The 13,782-nt window shown below is 42.4% G+C and overlaps 1 protein-coding gene across 3 annotated transcripts; it reads right to left on the bottom strand.

Moving 5' to 3' along the window:
- Nucleotides 1-2,250: 2,250 nt before the first annotated feature.
- On the bottom strand, nucleotides 2,251-12,052 carry arrdc2 (arrestin domain containing 2). Of its 3 annotated transcripts, XM_084953268.1 has the most exons (8): nucleotides 11,953-12,052; nucleotides 10,877-11,131; nucleotides 5,182-5,399; nucleotides 4,981-5,083; nucleotides 4,643-4,899; nucleotides 4,391-4,553; nucleotides 3,893-4,053; nucleotides 2,251-3,622 (listed from the first exon to the last, which is right to left on the bottom strand). In XM_084953268.1, the coding sequence occupies exons 2-8, from the start codon at nucleotides 11,127-11,129 to the stop codon at nucleotides 3,569-3,571; spliced, it is 1,209 nt and encodes a 402-aa protein (XP_084809394.1). In that variant the 5' UTR covers nucleotides 11,130-11,131; nucleotides 11,953-12,052; the 3' UTR covers nucleotides 2,251-3,568. The 3 variants fall into 3 exon arrangements, with proteins under 3 accessions (XP_084809394.1, XP_084809392.1, XP_084809393.1); XM_084953266.1 differs by lacking the exons at nucleotides 10,877-11,131; nucleotides 11,953-12,052 and adding an exon at nucleotides 6,750-8,285; XM_084953267.1 differs by lacking the exons at nucleotides 10,877-11,131; nucleotides 11,953-12,052 and adding an exon at nucleotides 6,759-8,278.
- Between the last annotated feature and the right edge of the window lie 1,730 nt (nucleotides 12,053-13,782).

Here is a 13,782-nt window from a genome sequence, read left to right on the forward strand (position 1 = left end):
GTTTAGGGCTTAACAAAGACGTCAGAGGGAACGATCACTTAGTGGTCAAAGGCCTTTTTTGTTATTCAGCTTTTTTCCTCCAACTTTGAAAGTGGGAGGAATAAAGGGTATGCACAGATCTCTTGGAATGCTTTGCTGACCAAATTATCCTTCAGAAATTCCTGGATTTACTTGTTAATGACGCACTCAAAGCACGACAGCGGGCACGTGGTTGGGGTTAACGTTTACATCATCTTTCTGCATCTGTCATTCTCTTTGTCCTTTACTTTAGAAGAAATAGCCAAGTTTTTTCTTAATGTTTGCCATTGGTTGTTTTCTGCATCCCTAAGAAGATTTACGATTTTAAGTAAAATTCTCTCCAGAGTTTTGCAGGTAGACTCTTTAATTCAGTCAGCTCAGGAAACCCAATGTACAAAAAGACCTGCCGGGCATGTTTTGGGGGGTTTTCGGCCTTTTGAGTCCCATTAAACTGGGGCCACACAACAGCCAGGGGCATGACTTTTAACCTGCATGGAGGCATGTAGGTTAACATATGTGACTCCACAGTGACTGCTTCCTTCCAAACCTTTTTGAAGACATGACGGGTAACTCAGAAGGCATTCAAAGTCACGGAATAAGTAAAATTGTACTTGCACATAATGCAAATAATATAATATCTGAATTATGATCGGCACACGCTGAACCAGATGAGCTGGTTTGATACAGCAGGAGCTGAAAATACTTTTAGTGACTCATCGAGACAAATGGAGAACATTGACTCGCCTGAAACGATTTCAGGAAAACAGCGGACGGCACTTCTGTTTTCTGTGTGGAAGAGTTTGTTTAAAAAAACACGCGGGATCACCAAGAGGTCACCGCAGAACATCAGGAAGACATCTGCATGTCACATGCTTCAAATCATTTCAACCTCAAATACAAAAGGTCATTCTAACTTTTAATTTAAACTGTGTTTCTCTTCTGTTCTGCTTTACATTCTCCATGGATTCATATTTTAAAAGCCATTTCTGAATAAGTCCATCAAGATTAAGGTGAAAACATGGCTGAATTTATCTGTTTACAAAAATGAGGTTTAAGTTTCCTCATGCTGGAAAAGGTTAAACAGTTAAATTCACAACATTTCGGAAACACCCTGTTTATATTCAGTGGTGTGTATTACAAGACTTCTGCTAGTAACTTCTTTCATTTACAGCTAGAAGATGTATGCGGCCAGTGCATCTTCTTTTCATCTTCTTTTTTTCCCAGCAAAAAGTAAACTTGGTCTCTGGATTAACTCTAGGCCTTCAAACATGTGTGGTGACGTATTGGGAGAGCTGAAAAACATGTTATGCTTACAGCCTTAACTTTTATTTAAGTGAGTGAAATATAATTAAAGACAGGTGTCAAAGCAAAACATATCTGTGTACACAAGCTCGCTCAAACAGAACAAGCGTTGTCTGTGCACACAACTATATTAATATTGCTGCTGTCACGAATCCTGCCTGTCTGGACTTTGAGCATGTGGTGCAGGGCAACATGAGAGGGGTATTTTTATTTAAACTACTGCTTTATCTTCTGCTTTTTCATTAGGATTAGTGCTGAACCTAATCTTTGCATCCACTTGTAAGGTTTGGTCTGACGCTTTGGTAAACTCATGATTAGAAAGTGGTTTTACTTTAATTCTACTCATTTGAAAAGCGTGAAGCTTTTCAGCCACACTACTATCCTGCATCCACACCCATCTGACGTCCCTCTGTCCTTAATTGCTGTTTGCAGAAGAAACCCTTGAGAATTTCCTCTGATTTGGCTTTTAGCCATGATTATAGCTGTGCTCGTTCGCTCCAATGTGTTACATGTTTATGTGGTGGAAAAAACAAACCAAAAAAATAAAGCAAGAACTAATTATTCGTAAACAAATTACAAAGTGAAATCCGCAGTGTGGTGTGACTCCATTTTTATTTTGTGGAGCTCCAAAGGCACCGTGAAAAGTTCGATTGCATAAGTGCGCAATAGAATAAATGTCACTGGCTGAACTTCAGTCTGTAATTATCAATTTGAATCACTGAGCCTAGCTTGTTTCTCCACTGAACCCTGCCCTTGGCAGTAATATAGCTTTGACTCATGGTGTTGGAGATGCTTTTCCAATTCACTGGCACGCAACATTGCTAAACAGAGACTCTCTATTATTTTCCTTTAAAGAAGAAAAAAGAAGAAAGAAGAAAAAAGCGGGCGTCCTAGCACACGTACCAGTCAAGGAAACACTGAAGACAAACATCTGTTCAAAAATTGTTTATTAGAAAAAACAATTACAAAAATTTGGGCAATACTGTGAATCAACAATTGCACTTGTATAAAAAAATAATACATTCGTCGACTTCAGCCATTGAAGTCACACAGCTGAACCTGAAGACTTCTGAAACTCCTTTTTTTTGGAAGTTGAGGAGAAACATAATCCTTGAGAAGGTTTTTTTTTTGGAATGTTCTTTGTCCCTATGTTTCAGTGGCATCTCCACCTAAAGGCTTGACCCACAGCACCGAGGCATCTGGCTCCCACTGAAAGATTCAGTCCACACAGCTTGGAGGTCTCCACTCCTCCTGTCCTTTTGTTTAGCAGCTGGGAGAGCTAATCTATGAGCCTTGTGCAGTTTTATAAGCAACTGGAACCCCCTATTTTATTACCACTGCATTATAACACCACAGCTATCTAACACTTCAGTGCCTTGAGCCTTGTGTTAACACAACAAGGCTCTTGGAATACATCTACATACATGCTGACTGCTTCTTTTTTGTTCTAAGTTCTTGCAGGATACATTCAGCTCTATCCAGCTCTGTCCGAGAGAACAGCTCCCTGAAACTCTCATGCAAACTTCAACTGCAGATAATTAAGGCACACATATTTTTTTCCCTTTTACATATTGTTACCTGCATGCATAAAATACGTCTACATCTTCTTTTCTGACTTTTCTGCTCCACCGTCACACCTACAGATACAGTATGCGTTCGAGTAACAGAAATCACCGTAGGCACACAATGCATAGTGATGTGTGTTTTAAAAATCTCAGGCATAGGGAAAGTTGGAAACTGAGGGAAATAATTGCACTTCTCTCTTTACGCCACTCAAAGATGACAGTCGGCCATCTTATCAAGAGCGCCTTTTTCAGACATCTGAATGCCAGGTTCAGTTCCAACTTTCCGCCTGGTGAATATCAAGTGATCTCAACCCTTCCCAAAATGTCCCAAATTCCTTGAAAACACAAAAAAATATATAGATATCTTCACGTTAGGGAATCGTTGATTGGGAGGTATTTGTAGCTCACCACGCAGGGAGCCAAAAGTCACTTGGGAAGGACAGGAACCAAAGCAGAGAAGTTGCTTTCCTTTCAGCCAGAACAGGAAAGCATCCACTTTACTGGACTGGAAACAAAGTGGCACCTCCTCCACTAACATCCAGTTCCTGTGAGCTCCGTCTCCTGGCGCTCCAGTCAATCTGTTAGCAAGTGCTATTAATCAGAGAGACGTAATCCGGGAGAAGACAAATCTCTTGATTTGTTTCGTTAATGAGGCTGCTTGAAGCTCAGGCAGGGCTCTTGGTTCAACATGTCATGCAGCGAGGTCTCATGTTGATGGGCTGAGGGTTGGGGTCAATCTGCAGGAAAGAAAAGAAAATCAAAATGCATCAGATGAAGGTTGGGCAAGCAGATAATCCAGTCTTTGAATAAAACACTCTTCAATTATGCTCAACCTACACTCTGCTTACACCCACAGATTTGTTTCCATTTAACTATTGTTACACAACACAGCTGAGATCTCGAGGTTTTGGTAAGCAGGGAATAAAAGGCCTTTATATATAAGCTTTTATATGTGCCACTCAATCGCAGTAAACAACAGGAGTCGCTTCCAGCCAATGGTGACTCACCTCGCTGTACACTGGCGGAGGTCTGAAGCGAAACTCTTGGACAAAAGCCATTAGGGGTCGCTCCAGGATCCCGCTCAGGTCTTCAGCCTGTTGCGAGGCCACGGCGTTGTGGCGCTGCTCAGCCTCCTCCTCGGTCACCACAGAGCTGTAATCCGGAGGAGCTGCAGGGAAAAAAAAAAAAAAACACAGGCAGGATGAATCCACTCGTGTGACGCGACGGAACAGCACAGGTCCAAACATCGAGCTGCTGACTCATGACTTCATTTTGAAAGCCCACGTAACATTAAGCGCCTTTGGCAGTAACAAACACTGATCTGATCCAACATGAGTTTCTGTGGAACCAAAACCTTTGTTTGTACATCTGACTCATGCAGTATTTTGGCTTTCTTGTCAAAGAAAAAAGTGTCACGCTCTAAATATAATACTGGCAAAAAGAAAAAAAAACTTGTTTGCCATGTGGGGAGTTTTTCTTCCCATAAAGCAGTATGGGACACTTACGCTCTGGCTGCTCGGGGATGGCCATGCGCAGCCACTCCAGGTTGACGCTGTACTGGCTGCTGACGCTGGATGTGCGGCTGCCGAAGGGATGGAGGGGTATGGTGCCTATGACCAGAGGCAGCTCGAGACACAGCTTGGATGTTCCGGGTACATCAACACAAACCTGACGGGAGGAAAGAGAGCTTATAATGCTACCTGGACTGACTGCGGACTCAGAACTGCAGCAGCGCCAATGTTAGGCCGGCAGCTTACCTTCAGCATGTACTCCACTTTGATGATGCGGCACTGCAGGATGGACGGACCTACAGGTGGGATTTTGATGGCGCGGCCGTGCCAGGTTTCCCGACGTTTGGCACCGACGATGTCACCGCAAAGCGTAGCCACGACGGAACGCTTCTGCTTCATGGTGCCGCGGGCGATGAACGTCTGCGTCTGAATGATAAAAGCTTTGGGGACAACAGATCTGGAGGTAGAGTTGTCGAACTCAGCAAAGACCGGTATCACCTCGCCTGTGGAGAGAGAAAAAGCACGCTTAGAAAGATGAGACACTACAAAAGTTTGAGCACATGGGAAAAGCAGAATGTGCGTACCTGGTGTGTAGCCTTTGCGGTCAATCTTTGCAGTTACCGACACCTGCCCAAAGCTGCGGTACCACGCCCGCGCCATTTTATCCTTCGTACCCGCCTGTGGTGCCTGGAGATTATAAAAACCAGTGAGCAAATTCCATAAAACCCTCAAAATGCATAAATAAATAAATCCCAGCGATGAAATGTGAAGTCTGAGGCACTTACCAGTAAGGCTGGTGTGTTAATGTCGATGGGCTCGATGACTGTAAATTCCTTCTTGATTTTCCTGACTGTGGCCCACGGCCTGTGTAGCTTAACTTTGACCCAGTAACGGATGCTGCCATGTTTTCCCTCGAAGGAGGTGACCAGAGTTTCTTCTGGCAGCTGGAAGCTGAATGGAAACTCGTGTTTGCCAGCAGGTAGGACTGTCACTTCACCGTTATCTGAAAGAAAGAGGGGGAAAAAAAATTCAAAGTCAGTCACCTGTTCTTTCATTTTTTTGTTAATTTCCCAAAACAATTTCTATAACAGAGGCGCAGAGACGCGCTCTGTGGTAGGAGGAAATTTTACAGCGCAGACGATCAGGTAGCACAGACTTTGTTTTATTTGATGATTTAATGGTATGTATAATGTATACTTCATATAACCTGCATCAGCTTTGCTTGACTGTGGAAATAAACCTCAACTTGATAGTAGAATGCGCTCTGATTACCTGAAAGCTTATTTATTTGGCAGCAAATACCCACTTTTAAAACTATGCATCACAACAGGCACAAAAGTATTCTACATGAATAACGCTTGTTTCATAGGAACAGTCCCGTAAGCCTGTGTTTCTCTGCAATCACATGGTTGCTTTGCTTGCTCAGAGGGGTGGTTCCTTCTCTATTGTGCTGACTGAGAACATGTTTTCCTCAAGCGATATCACACAGCTCGTCTCAACTCTCCTGGGTTCTCTTCACTCTTGCAGCACAAATCCGGGGACGGGTGTTTTGGTTTTGGTGAACCTTTGTTAGATGAATACTCCGATTTCATTTAAACAACACCAACAACATGTCAACTTCACGGGTCAAGTAGGCTGCAACAAGAAAGCCTTTCTCGTGCCCATCAGCAAAATCCCCCAAAGCAGATTCAGCTGATATGTGCTGCATGATGTGTTTTCTCATTGCTGGCTGCAGGTTTTCACACAACATGCAGCCGAGCATAGAGGCTAAACTCGGCAGGAAAACAACAGAAAAATCGACAAAGCCCGTGGCTGCCCATTTCCTGCCTGTACTTTAAACCAAAAACAGCTCCGTGTCCAAATGAATGAAGCCAGAAACCTGAGGCAAAGTCAGCATGCAGAAGAGGGGGAAAAACAAGTCTGGATTTGCTTTCAATTTGGAAAAGCCAGTCTTACTTCTTTTATTTTTCCCAACAGACGTTTTAGGGGTGAGGAAGCAGCTGCTGCTCTATGTTCTTTATGTATATGCTCACGTATTCTTCTTCAAGGAAGTAAAAGGAATGAACCTGAATGGTTTTCTTTTTCATTGCCAGCGTTTACACGAGTTGCTGTTCTAGTTTACGAGTTTATAAATCATTCGTAACCAATGCAAAGTCTCCGATCTAAGGTTAACTACAGAAGTGGGGGCAGTTAGACTTTAACTCATATCAGTCACCATCTACGCAAACATCCTGAAACACACTATTTTAAGTCTGCAGACAATCTGTCCCCACACAGATAAGCTGTTTTCACAGTTGTCTAGACCGCTCGATCACAGAGAGGACACTTTGGCTGCTTGAGTTGACAGACTTACTGGACTGACCTGCCTGCAGCAGCACCTCTCTGCGGTTCAGGTACTCCACTTCGTCGCCGTAGTTCTGGGTGTACGCGGTGCTGGAGCCCGCCGATCGGGACTCGGTCCAGTGCACTTTTGCAAAACCCTCAGCGTGAAGCTTCAGGGAGTCTACCCGACTCTCCCCGGACAGCTCCAGCACCACCCGCCCGGACACAACATCCCCACTGCTGTACACAGGAGGACAGTCCACCTCCGGAGAGTCGAAGACGATGTCAAACTTTTTCAGCTTGTCGAAAATCATTTTTTGCAGGTTTTGCGACTCCTCTCTGTTCTCAAACGAAAAGAAGTGAGAGATTCCTTTATTGTTCCTTCGCAGTGTGTTTAAAGGGTGCTGAGAGTGGCTCTCCAGGTTGCTGCCGCCTACTCTCGTGTGCTCGAAAGCTCGATATGATGTTCACTTTCGGTCAGCAGCCTTTTTGCAGGCTGAGAAAGTGGGCGGAGTCTACGGATCATTATGTAAGGCCTCAGGAGAGGGTTGAAGGCTGGGCGATGCTGCCTTCAGGAACTCCTCCTCGGCGCTGACCCTTCAGACTGCTGTTGTTGTAAATAAGACATAGTCGAGACAGCTTCTTTACTCCGTCAACGTAAACAAGAAAACTTATCAGGTTTCAAAAAAGTGGACAGAACTTGAAGTTCCCAGGATTCAAACAGCACATCTGGTAAACAGCAGGCTAAACCCACTTCAAATGCAAAAGAGAAACAAGTGGTGCGTCCGTGTTTTAGGGGGTTGTTGTTGGTCTAATTTGACCTCTTTTCTTTTTCTGCGTGTTTACAAGTTGACCTCCTGCTCCAGGAGGACGCAACAGGTATGAAACCATAGGGATACGTGCTCACAGCAGGGCCTACGAGATGATGTCAGAATTAACATGAGACTGTAATCATGATGAAAATGAAAACAACAGCCGCTCATCTGGCCTGCTTATCAAGCAAAAAGTCCCGGCATTACTTTCCATTTTGTCGAGCTGTTAAGGTGCAGCAATTCTCCCACACACAGGCACACACACACAAAAACGTCCACATTTCCAAACTAAGCCTGAAGGAAGCACAACAAACACGCAGGCTGGGTGTGGAGGCGGTAGAGGGGAAAACGGGGCCTGGGGATGATTGATGGTTACAGGTTCTTAGAAGAAAACAGGCTTACTGGGTATGCCTCGGTCTGGGAGAGACCCTGGAAGGCTCAGGGTAGTTTCAGTCGGTACCGAAGCTGTTTACTCCACTTCTCCCCTGTCTCTTTTAACATACTATTGCAATTCAGTACAAACACAAGCAGCAGTTATTAAAGAAAATAAAGAAAAGTCATAGATGAAACGCAAAGAAAAGCTCTGCGACAGTTTAATTATGTCATCAATAGAGACTTCTTTAAATTTAACATTCGGCTCCAAAAATGTCCGAACAGAGTGATCTGTGCGCAGAAGTGGGGGTTTTAATCCGCCACTTTTGCAGGTTCTCTTCATTCAGTCCAGAAGTCCTCAGACAAAAATCAGGTCTGCTCTGTGAAAAACAAACTTGTTTACGTCTTTGTTCCCGGGACGAAGAGTCAGCTCTCTACTGCCACTTACCGATCAGCTCAAGCCCAAATTTAACTTGTAGCAAACAAGTTGCATGCAAGGAGTTCCGATTTGGAGTAAAAGCAAAGCCAGCACGCCATCTGCTGGTAAGCAGGAGCAAAGCCGGCTGTAAAGTGCTCCATGAGTTAATGCAGAAGGCCATGTGGCTTTCTGCACGTGCCTGATAGATCACCCCCACTGTGCAGATGACTCTGTATGATTACTCTCGGAGGGGGAGCTAAGGGGCTCCTCTGTGTGTGGAGCTGCTCACTAAACAAATACACGAACTAAATTACGACACAGCAAATATCAGCGTCACGTAAAGTTCTGCGTTAATTCACAGACAACTGGAGAACAATGAGCCTTAAAAAACACTGCAAAAAGAATGGGGAACAGCAGCAGCTGACAGCACGGTAAAGAGGGCGGCGCCAAGGAGAGCCGTGGCTTGGTTTCCTTGTTGCCATAGTGACGTAGGCTGCATTTTTTAAAAACAGCCCCCCTCCACCCCACACGTTCCCCCCTCTTCCTTCCTTTCTTTCTTTCTCCTGTCTTCTACCTCCTTTTTTTTCTGCCCAGACCACATACAACTTCCCACATGTTTAAATGTATATTTACTCCCGTTCTAAACTCGCCAGGTATAAATAAATAAATGTATAAAATCTAAAAAAGGAAATAGGATTTTGTTCTTGGGAAGATGTAGGACACATATCAGAAGGTTAAGGCTGTGCAAAAATAATTAGCGCTGCTATTTCCTGGAGAGGTCCTGCAAATGTCATTTACAGGACAAACCTCCCAGCGTCTGTGCCAGTGTAACATTATTCTGTACAAACCACACCAGTGCAAAATATACACGTACAACTCGTGCAATAAAGTTTTAAAAAACAAAATAAAACTGCATTTGTGTGACAACATTTATGAGACATTTTTTTTCTTTTCTGTGGCTATTAGCAAAGCTAAAGCTGTACCAACAGATCCATCTTTCATACACAGGTTCTATGGCTCTACACCTTATTCACACTAAACAGTTTTTTAGGCTTCACTGCTACAATGATCATTAGGACCAAAAATTGTCAAATCCTCACAAAACTATGTGAAATCACATAGTTTTGTGAGGATTTGACAATTATATTGCTTTAGATAGCACACTTCATTTTATGTATAAGTATGGTGGGATTTAGAAGTTCAACATGATGAAATAACCACAGATAACTCTCCTGTTTGGCTAATTGTAAATAAATCAATAATAAAATAAAAAGTGTTCTTCCAAAATTGATGAATGAGATGAGGAAAACTACAATGAGTTCAATTGGAAACCTTTTATTTTGTTGTTCTTTTAGTGACATATATGACTGAGGTGCCTCCATAGTGTAGTGGTAACAACAAATCTCTTTTGCGTTGTGTAAGGAAAGGCATCAGGTCTAAAGTAGACAGTGATATATATGATTTAGGATTAAATGTAGGCTGTATAATTAATATGAATGTAAAAAACATGCTAAGTGCACCTTTAACCACAGAGCAGAAGGCGCAACTGTTGCAGCAGATAATGATGCACTGTCTGGAATTGCAATTTCAATTCAACTGCACTGCAGCCGCTGGAATCTAAAACTACTGGCATCTACTTATCTGCCCAAAATATGGAGTCAAACACAGCATCCTATGAAACATTAACCACTGTGTTTATTTACACAGCTACGATGGCCTGTGCTCTCTGTTTCTCGATGCTGTCCATGCTCAGAGAATTCAACACGTTACAGTACCACGTCCAGTACAACGTCATACCCAGTGAACCAACTGCATATGTTTGGACTCTACACTAATGGGTTTGTGTTTAATGTCAAAGATTATGCTATCTGGCAGATATATCTGGTCGCTCACGCAGGTTTCCGCGCAACACATTTGGCCCAGGTGGCTCCAGTTTGCAAACTGCATCGACTACAAGACGCAGTGTTGACCAGCTGGCACACAAACAGCAGATCAGCAATTTAACACCACATTATTCGGCGCAGAGAGAACACTTTTCATCCACCAGGTGCAACATACACTGAAATACAGTTGTTACGTTTATATTTAGCAACAGAGCCGCAAACTGCAGAAACTTTATTGACAATAAGACTACACAGCTACATTATGGGACAGAAGAAGTAGAAAAAGAGTATGAGAATGGCATCAGGTTCAACACAAATAATACAAGTGTCTTTAAAAGTGCTGTCCTGCCCTTTCCAGCAGTCGCAGTTAATAGTTTGTGTGTTCACCACTACTGTCACTGCATCGAGTGCATCAAAAATTAACTCATTTGCTCACTCAGTTGTTTATTTTGTTAAATATAAAGAAGAATGGCAAAAAATCTACTTCTCACTTGCAACTTTTGCATTATGTGTGAGCCTAATAGTGTGTTTGTGTCTCAACAGAACCTTGAAAAAAAAGACTGTGGAAATTCACCTGGGGATATTTTACAGTCAGAGTGAACATTAACCACTGTACAAACAGAATACTAATTACTCCATGTCAGTAATATCATCTGCAATCTTTAATACTAACCTCTGATCAGATGCTGTCTCTTCTTGAAATAGGTGACTTTAGAGGTGTAGTCATTATAGACGGAGTTCATGCCACGGTTTTCCAGCCAGTGTGCTGTGGCTACTCCTCGTCCCAGCACCTTCATGGAGTGTACTCTGGTGGCCCTGCGCAGCTCCAGGACCACCTGGCCAGACACCACCTCCCCTCCAGTGAACGCCGCATCAGCTGGACCATCCAGCTCTAGGGTGAAGGACTTTATGGAGCTCAGTGCCATTTCTACATGTGAGGACAGAAGAACAGCACATAATGTGCACACACTGTTCACCAAGGTTGAATAGGTTGCCACAGTAATGATGCAAAAGTGTGCAAAACTGTTTTTGGGGTGCTGTAAAAAATATAGGTCTACTGCAAATAGAAACAGTCAGGCAGAGTATATATACTGTAGAGTGTCAGCTGGAGACATGAATGCTTCTAAAGCTTCTGTAAACACTAGGGAACCATGACACAATGAAATTATGCATGATGTCCTACCTGCCATGTTTAAAGGCTGAATTTAAACGTGTACAATGCATTAAATAAAACTCGAATCGAACATACAGTACTGCAGTTTTTCTTTCAGAGTTATTTGTAGGGTGGGGTTTGGGTGGTCTTAATTAGGGTATCGGCCAAGATAGCAACTATTATGCGGGCTGTTTTGGTTTACAAACATACTTCATAATAATAAAACGCTCCAGTGTTTCTGCTCTTTAAACACAAATCAGGCCTAATGGTTACTTGGATGGTTTTAGTTACCTGTTTGGCCACGATTCATTTAAATTCAGTCAGCAATATTACAAAAACATTTCCCTATATACACCAAAGCCACATCTGCTTTGTCGTGCTATAATACTGTAGTAACAACCAACACATGTTCTCTGTTTATCGTAATGCATTTGGATCAAGTCAAGTTCAGCCTAATATCATTTCCATTATGCGGCTGCTACGTTTCAAATTTATAAGCGTCCAGAAGAGCCGGTTAGAGTTAAGAACAGGAACTGCGTCTTATTAAAACAGCTGCGACCGCTGAAGTGACGTTTAAAAGGCTCCTACTAACTCACCGACGGAAGATAAGAGACGTAGAGGTCCTCGCGAGGGTCGACGTGCTCAACTGCGCGTTCGCTCTGACTCAGTGAATGTTAAATGGAAGCCCGGGCTTTATGAACGGGGGCAGGTTTCAACGCCCAGATACAAGACAGCTCCGTGCTGTACTCCAATGAAGAAGAGTACATGCTCGCACATGCCCGCCCACTTTGCCGCTGAGGAGGAGGAGGAGGAGGAAGGACCGCGTGGAGTGTGCTCGCTGTACATTAGTTAACAAGGTGATTTTCCCCGCTTTACACCGTTTGTAGCATACTTCACCCGTGTTTATGTCTGTATATAAACAAGGTTTAGGTTAAGGATAGAGAAGGGTTGACTGCAGGCTTTTATTTTGAAGGCCGTGTGTATTTTTCATTTGAACTATCAACGCTTAGTTCTCTTATTAGTTTTTCTATTTGCATTATAAATACCAAAAAGTGTGTATTAAACTTGAAATGTAAAGGCCTCTCTGTGATAGTTATGTCAGGCAGACGTGCCTGGACGCATGTCAGGCGTTTAAAAAGGAGGAGAACAAGGGCAATGAAAAGTGTTTTCTTGTTTGCATCTCAGTCATGTGCCCCAGCTGAAAGATCTGCTCACATGTTGGTCTAAACTTGATTAAGTTGTGATATGATCATATTACTCACTCGGTTTTTTGTGTTTGTAGAGTTTCGTCAATTAATGATACAAATGTGATTAATAAATGAAATCAAATATAAAAAATAAAAACATCCTTTTCAGCATTTTCTGTCTAATGTTGTATCAGCGCAATATGCTGTATATTCATTATTTTTCATGTATTGGGCTTACATGTCTACAGCAGTTCAGATAAATAAGTGAAATCATAGTTGTCCTTTATAAGCACTTGTTAATATTAAACTTCTATGTCTTGAAAGCTTAATTATTAATCATTTCCATTTACTTTAAGTAAATTATATTTTCTAATCTGGTCTATTCTGGAGTTTAATCTGATATTGCTCTTTCTCCCTGGCTGGCCTGCTAACTTTCCAGCCCGTAGCTGGACTGTTGCCTTTCAGGTTGATGAACTCTAGCGTCAGTTTGTTTACACCTACTTGCTTCCATTGCAGGCTTCTTATTATTACTATTATTACTATTTTATCATCAGGGCCTGCTTCTCTGTGTCAAGGCTGTGTATTGCTACAACATGGATTGTTTTTATGGAGTTTTGTGGTCAGTCATGCTTGAAGGAGGGGATGAGAATATTTCTCCGAAACACACGGTAACCTTCTTCTTGGCAGTCAGCGTTGACAGTGTAAACAGGGTGGAAGCAGGACAGTCAGGTTCGAGGCTCTAACTCTGCAAGATATTGCAGATGAGGCTAAAGGTTTATGTTTAAGCCATCTAACTGCTAAAGCCGCACTTGTACACTGACTCAACATTTCACACAGTGCTAGCCTGGGTAAACATTTATTTATTATGATCAGGCCAGCAAGTTCATGGGAATTCTTCTGCAGTTCTCTGAAAAAAAAAAAAAAAAAAAAACACCTGAACTTAACAGATTTGTAATTTTTAAAGAACTCGAGGATCATGGCAAAAGATTAACACGAGGATACATTTGAACAACAGTACATGTTTGTTTTTTTGTAGAAGCTTGCAGAAAACGTAGAACCTGTGTTTGACCTTTTTAATCATTCACACTGCTACATGAAAACAGTTACGTGAAATTTTAAAACATGGATTTATTCATTTTTAGAAGCCTTTAAAAAAAAAAAACAATAACAATATCAGTAATAATCACATATTCTCTTTAACACTCTTTGTTAACAAAAAAATTCTCAGTCACATGACGC

The sequence above is a fragment of the Perissodus microlepis genome, chromosome 15 (assembly GCF_051167445.1).
Source record: "Perissodus microlepis isolate ML-2025 ecotype Zambia chromosome 15, ASM5116744v1, whole genome shotgun sequence".
Taxonomy (NCBI): domain Eukaryota; kingdom Metazoa; phylum Chordata; class Actinopteri; order Cichliformes; family Cichlidae; genus Perissodus; species Perissodus microlepis.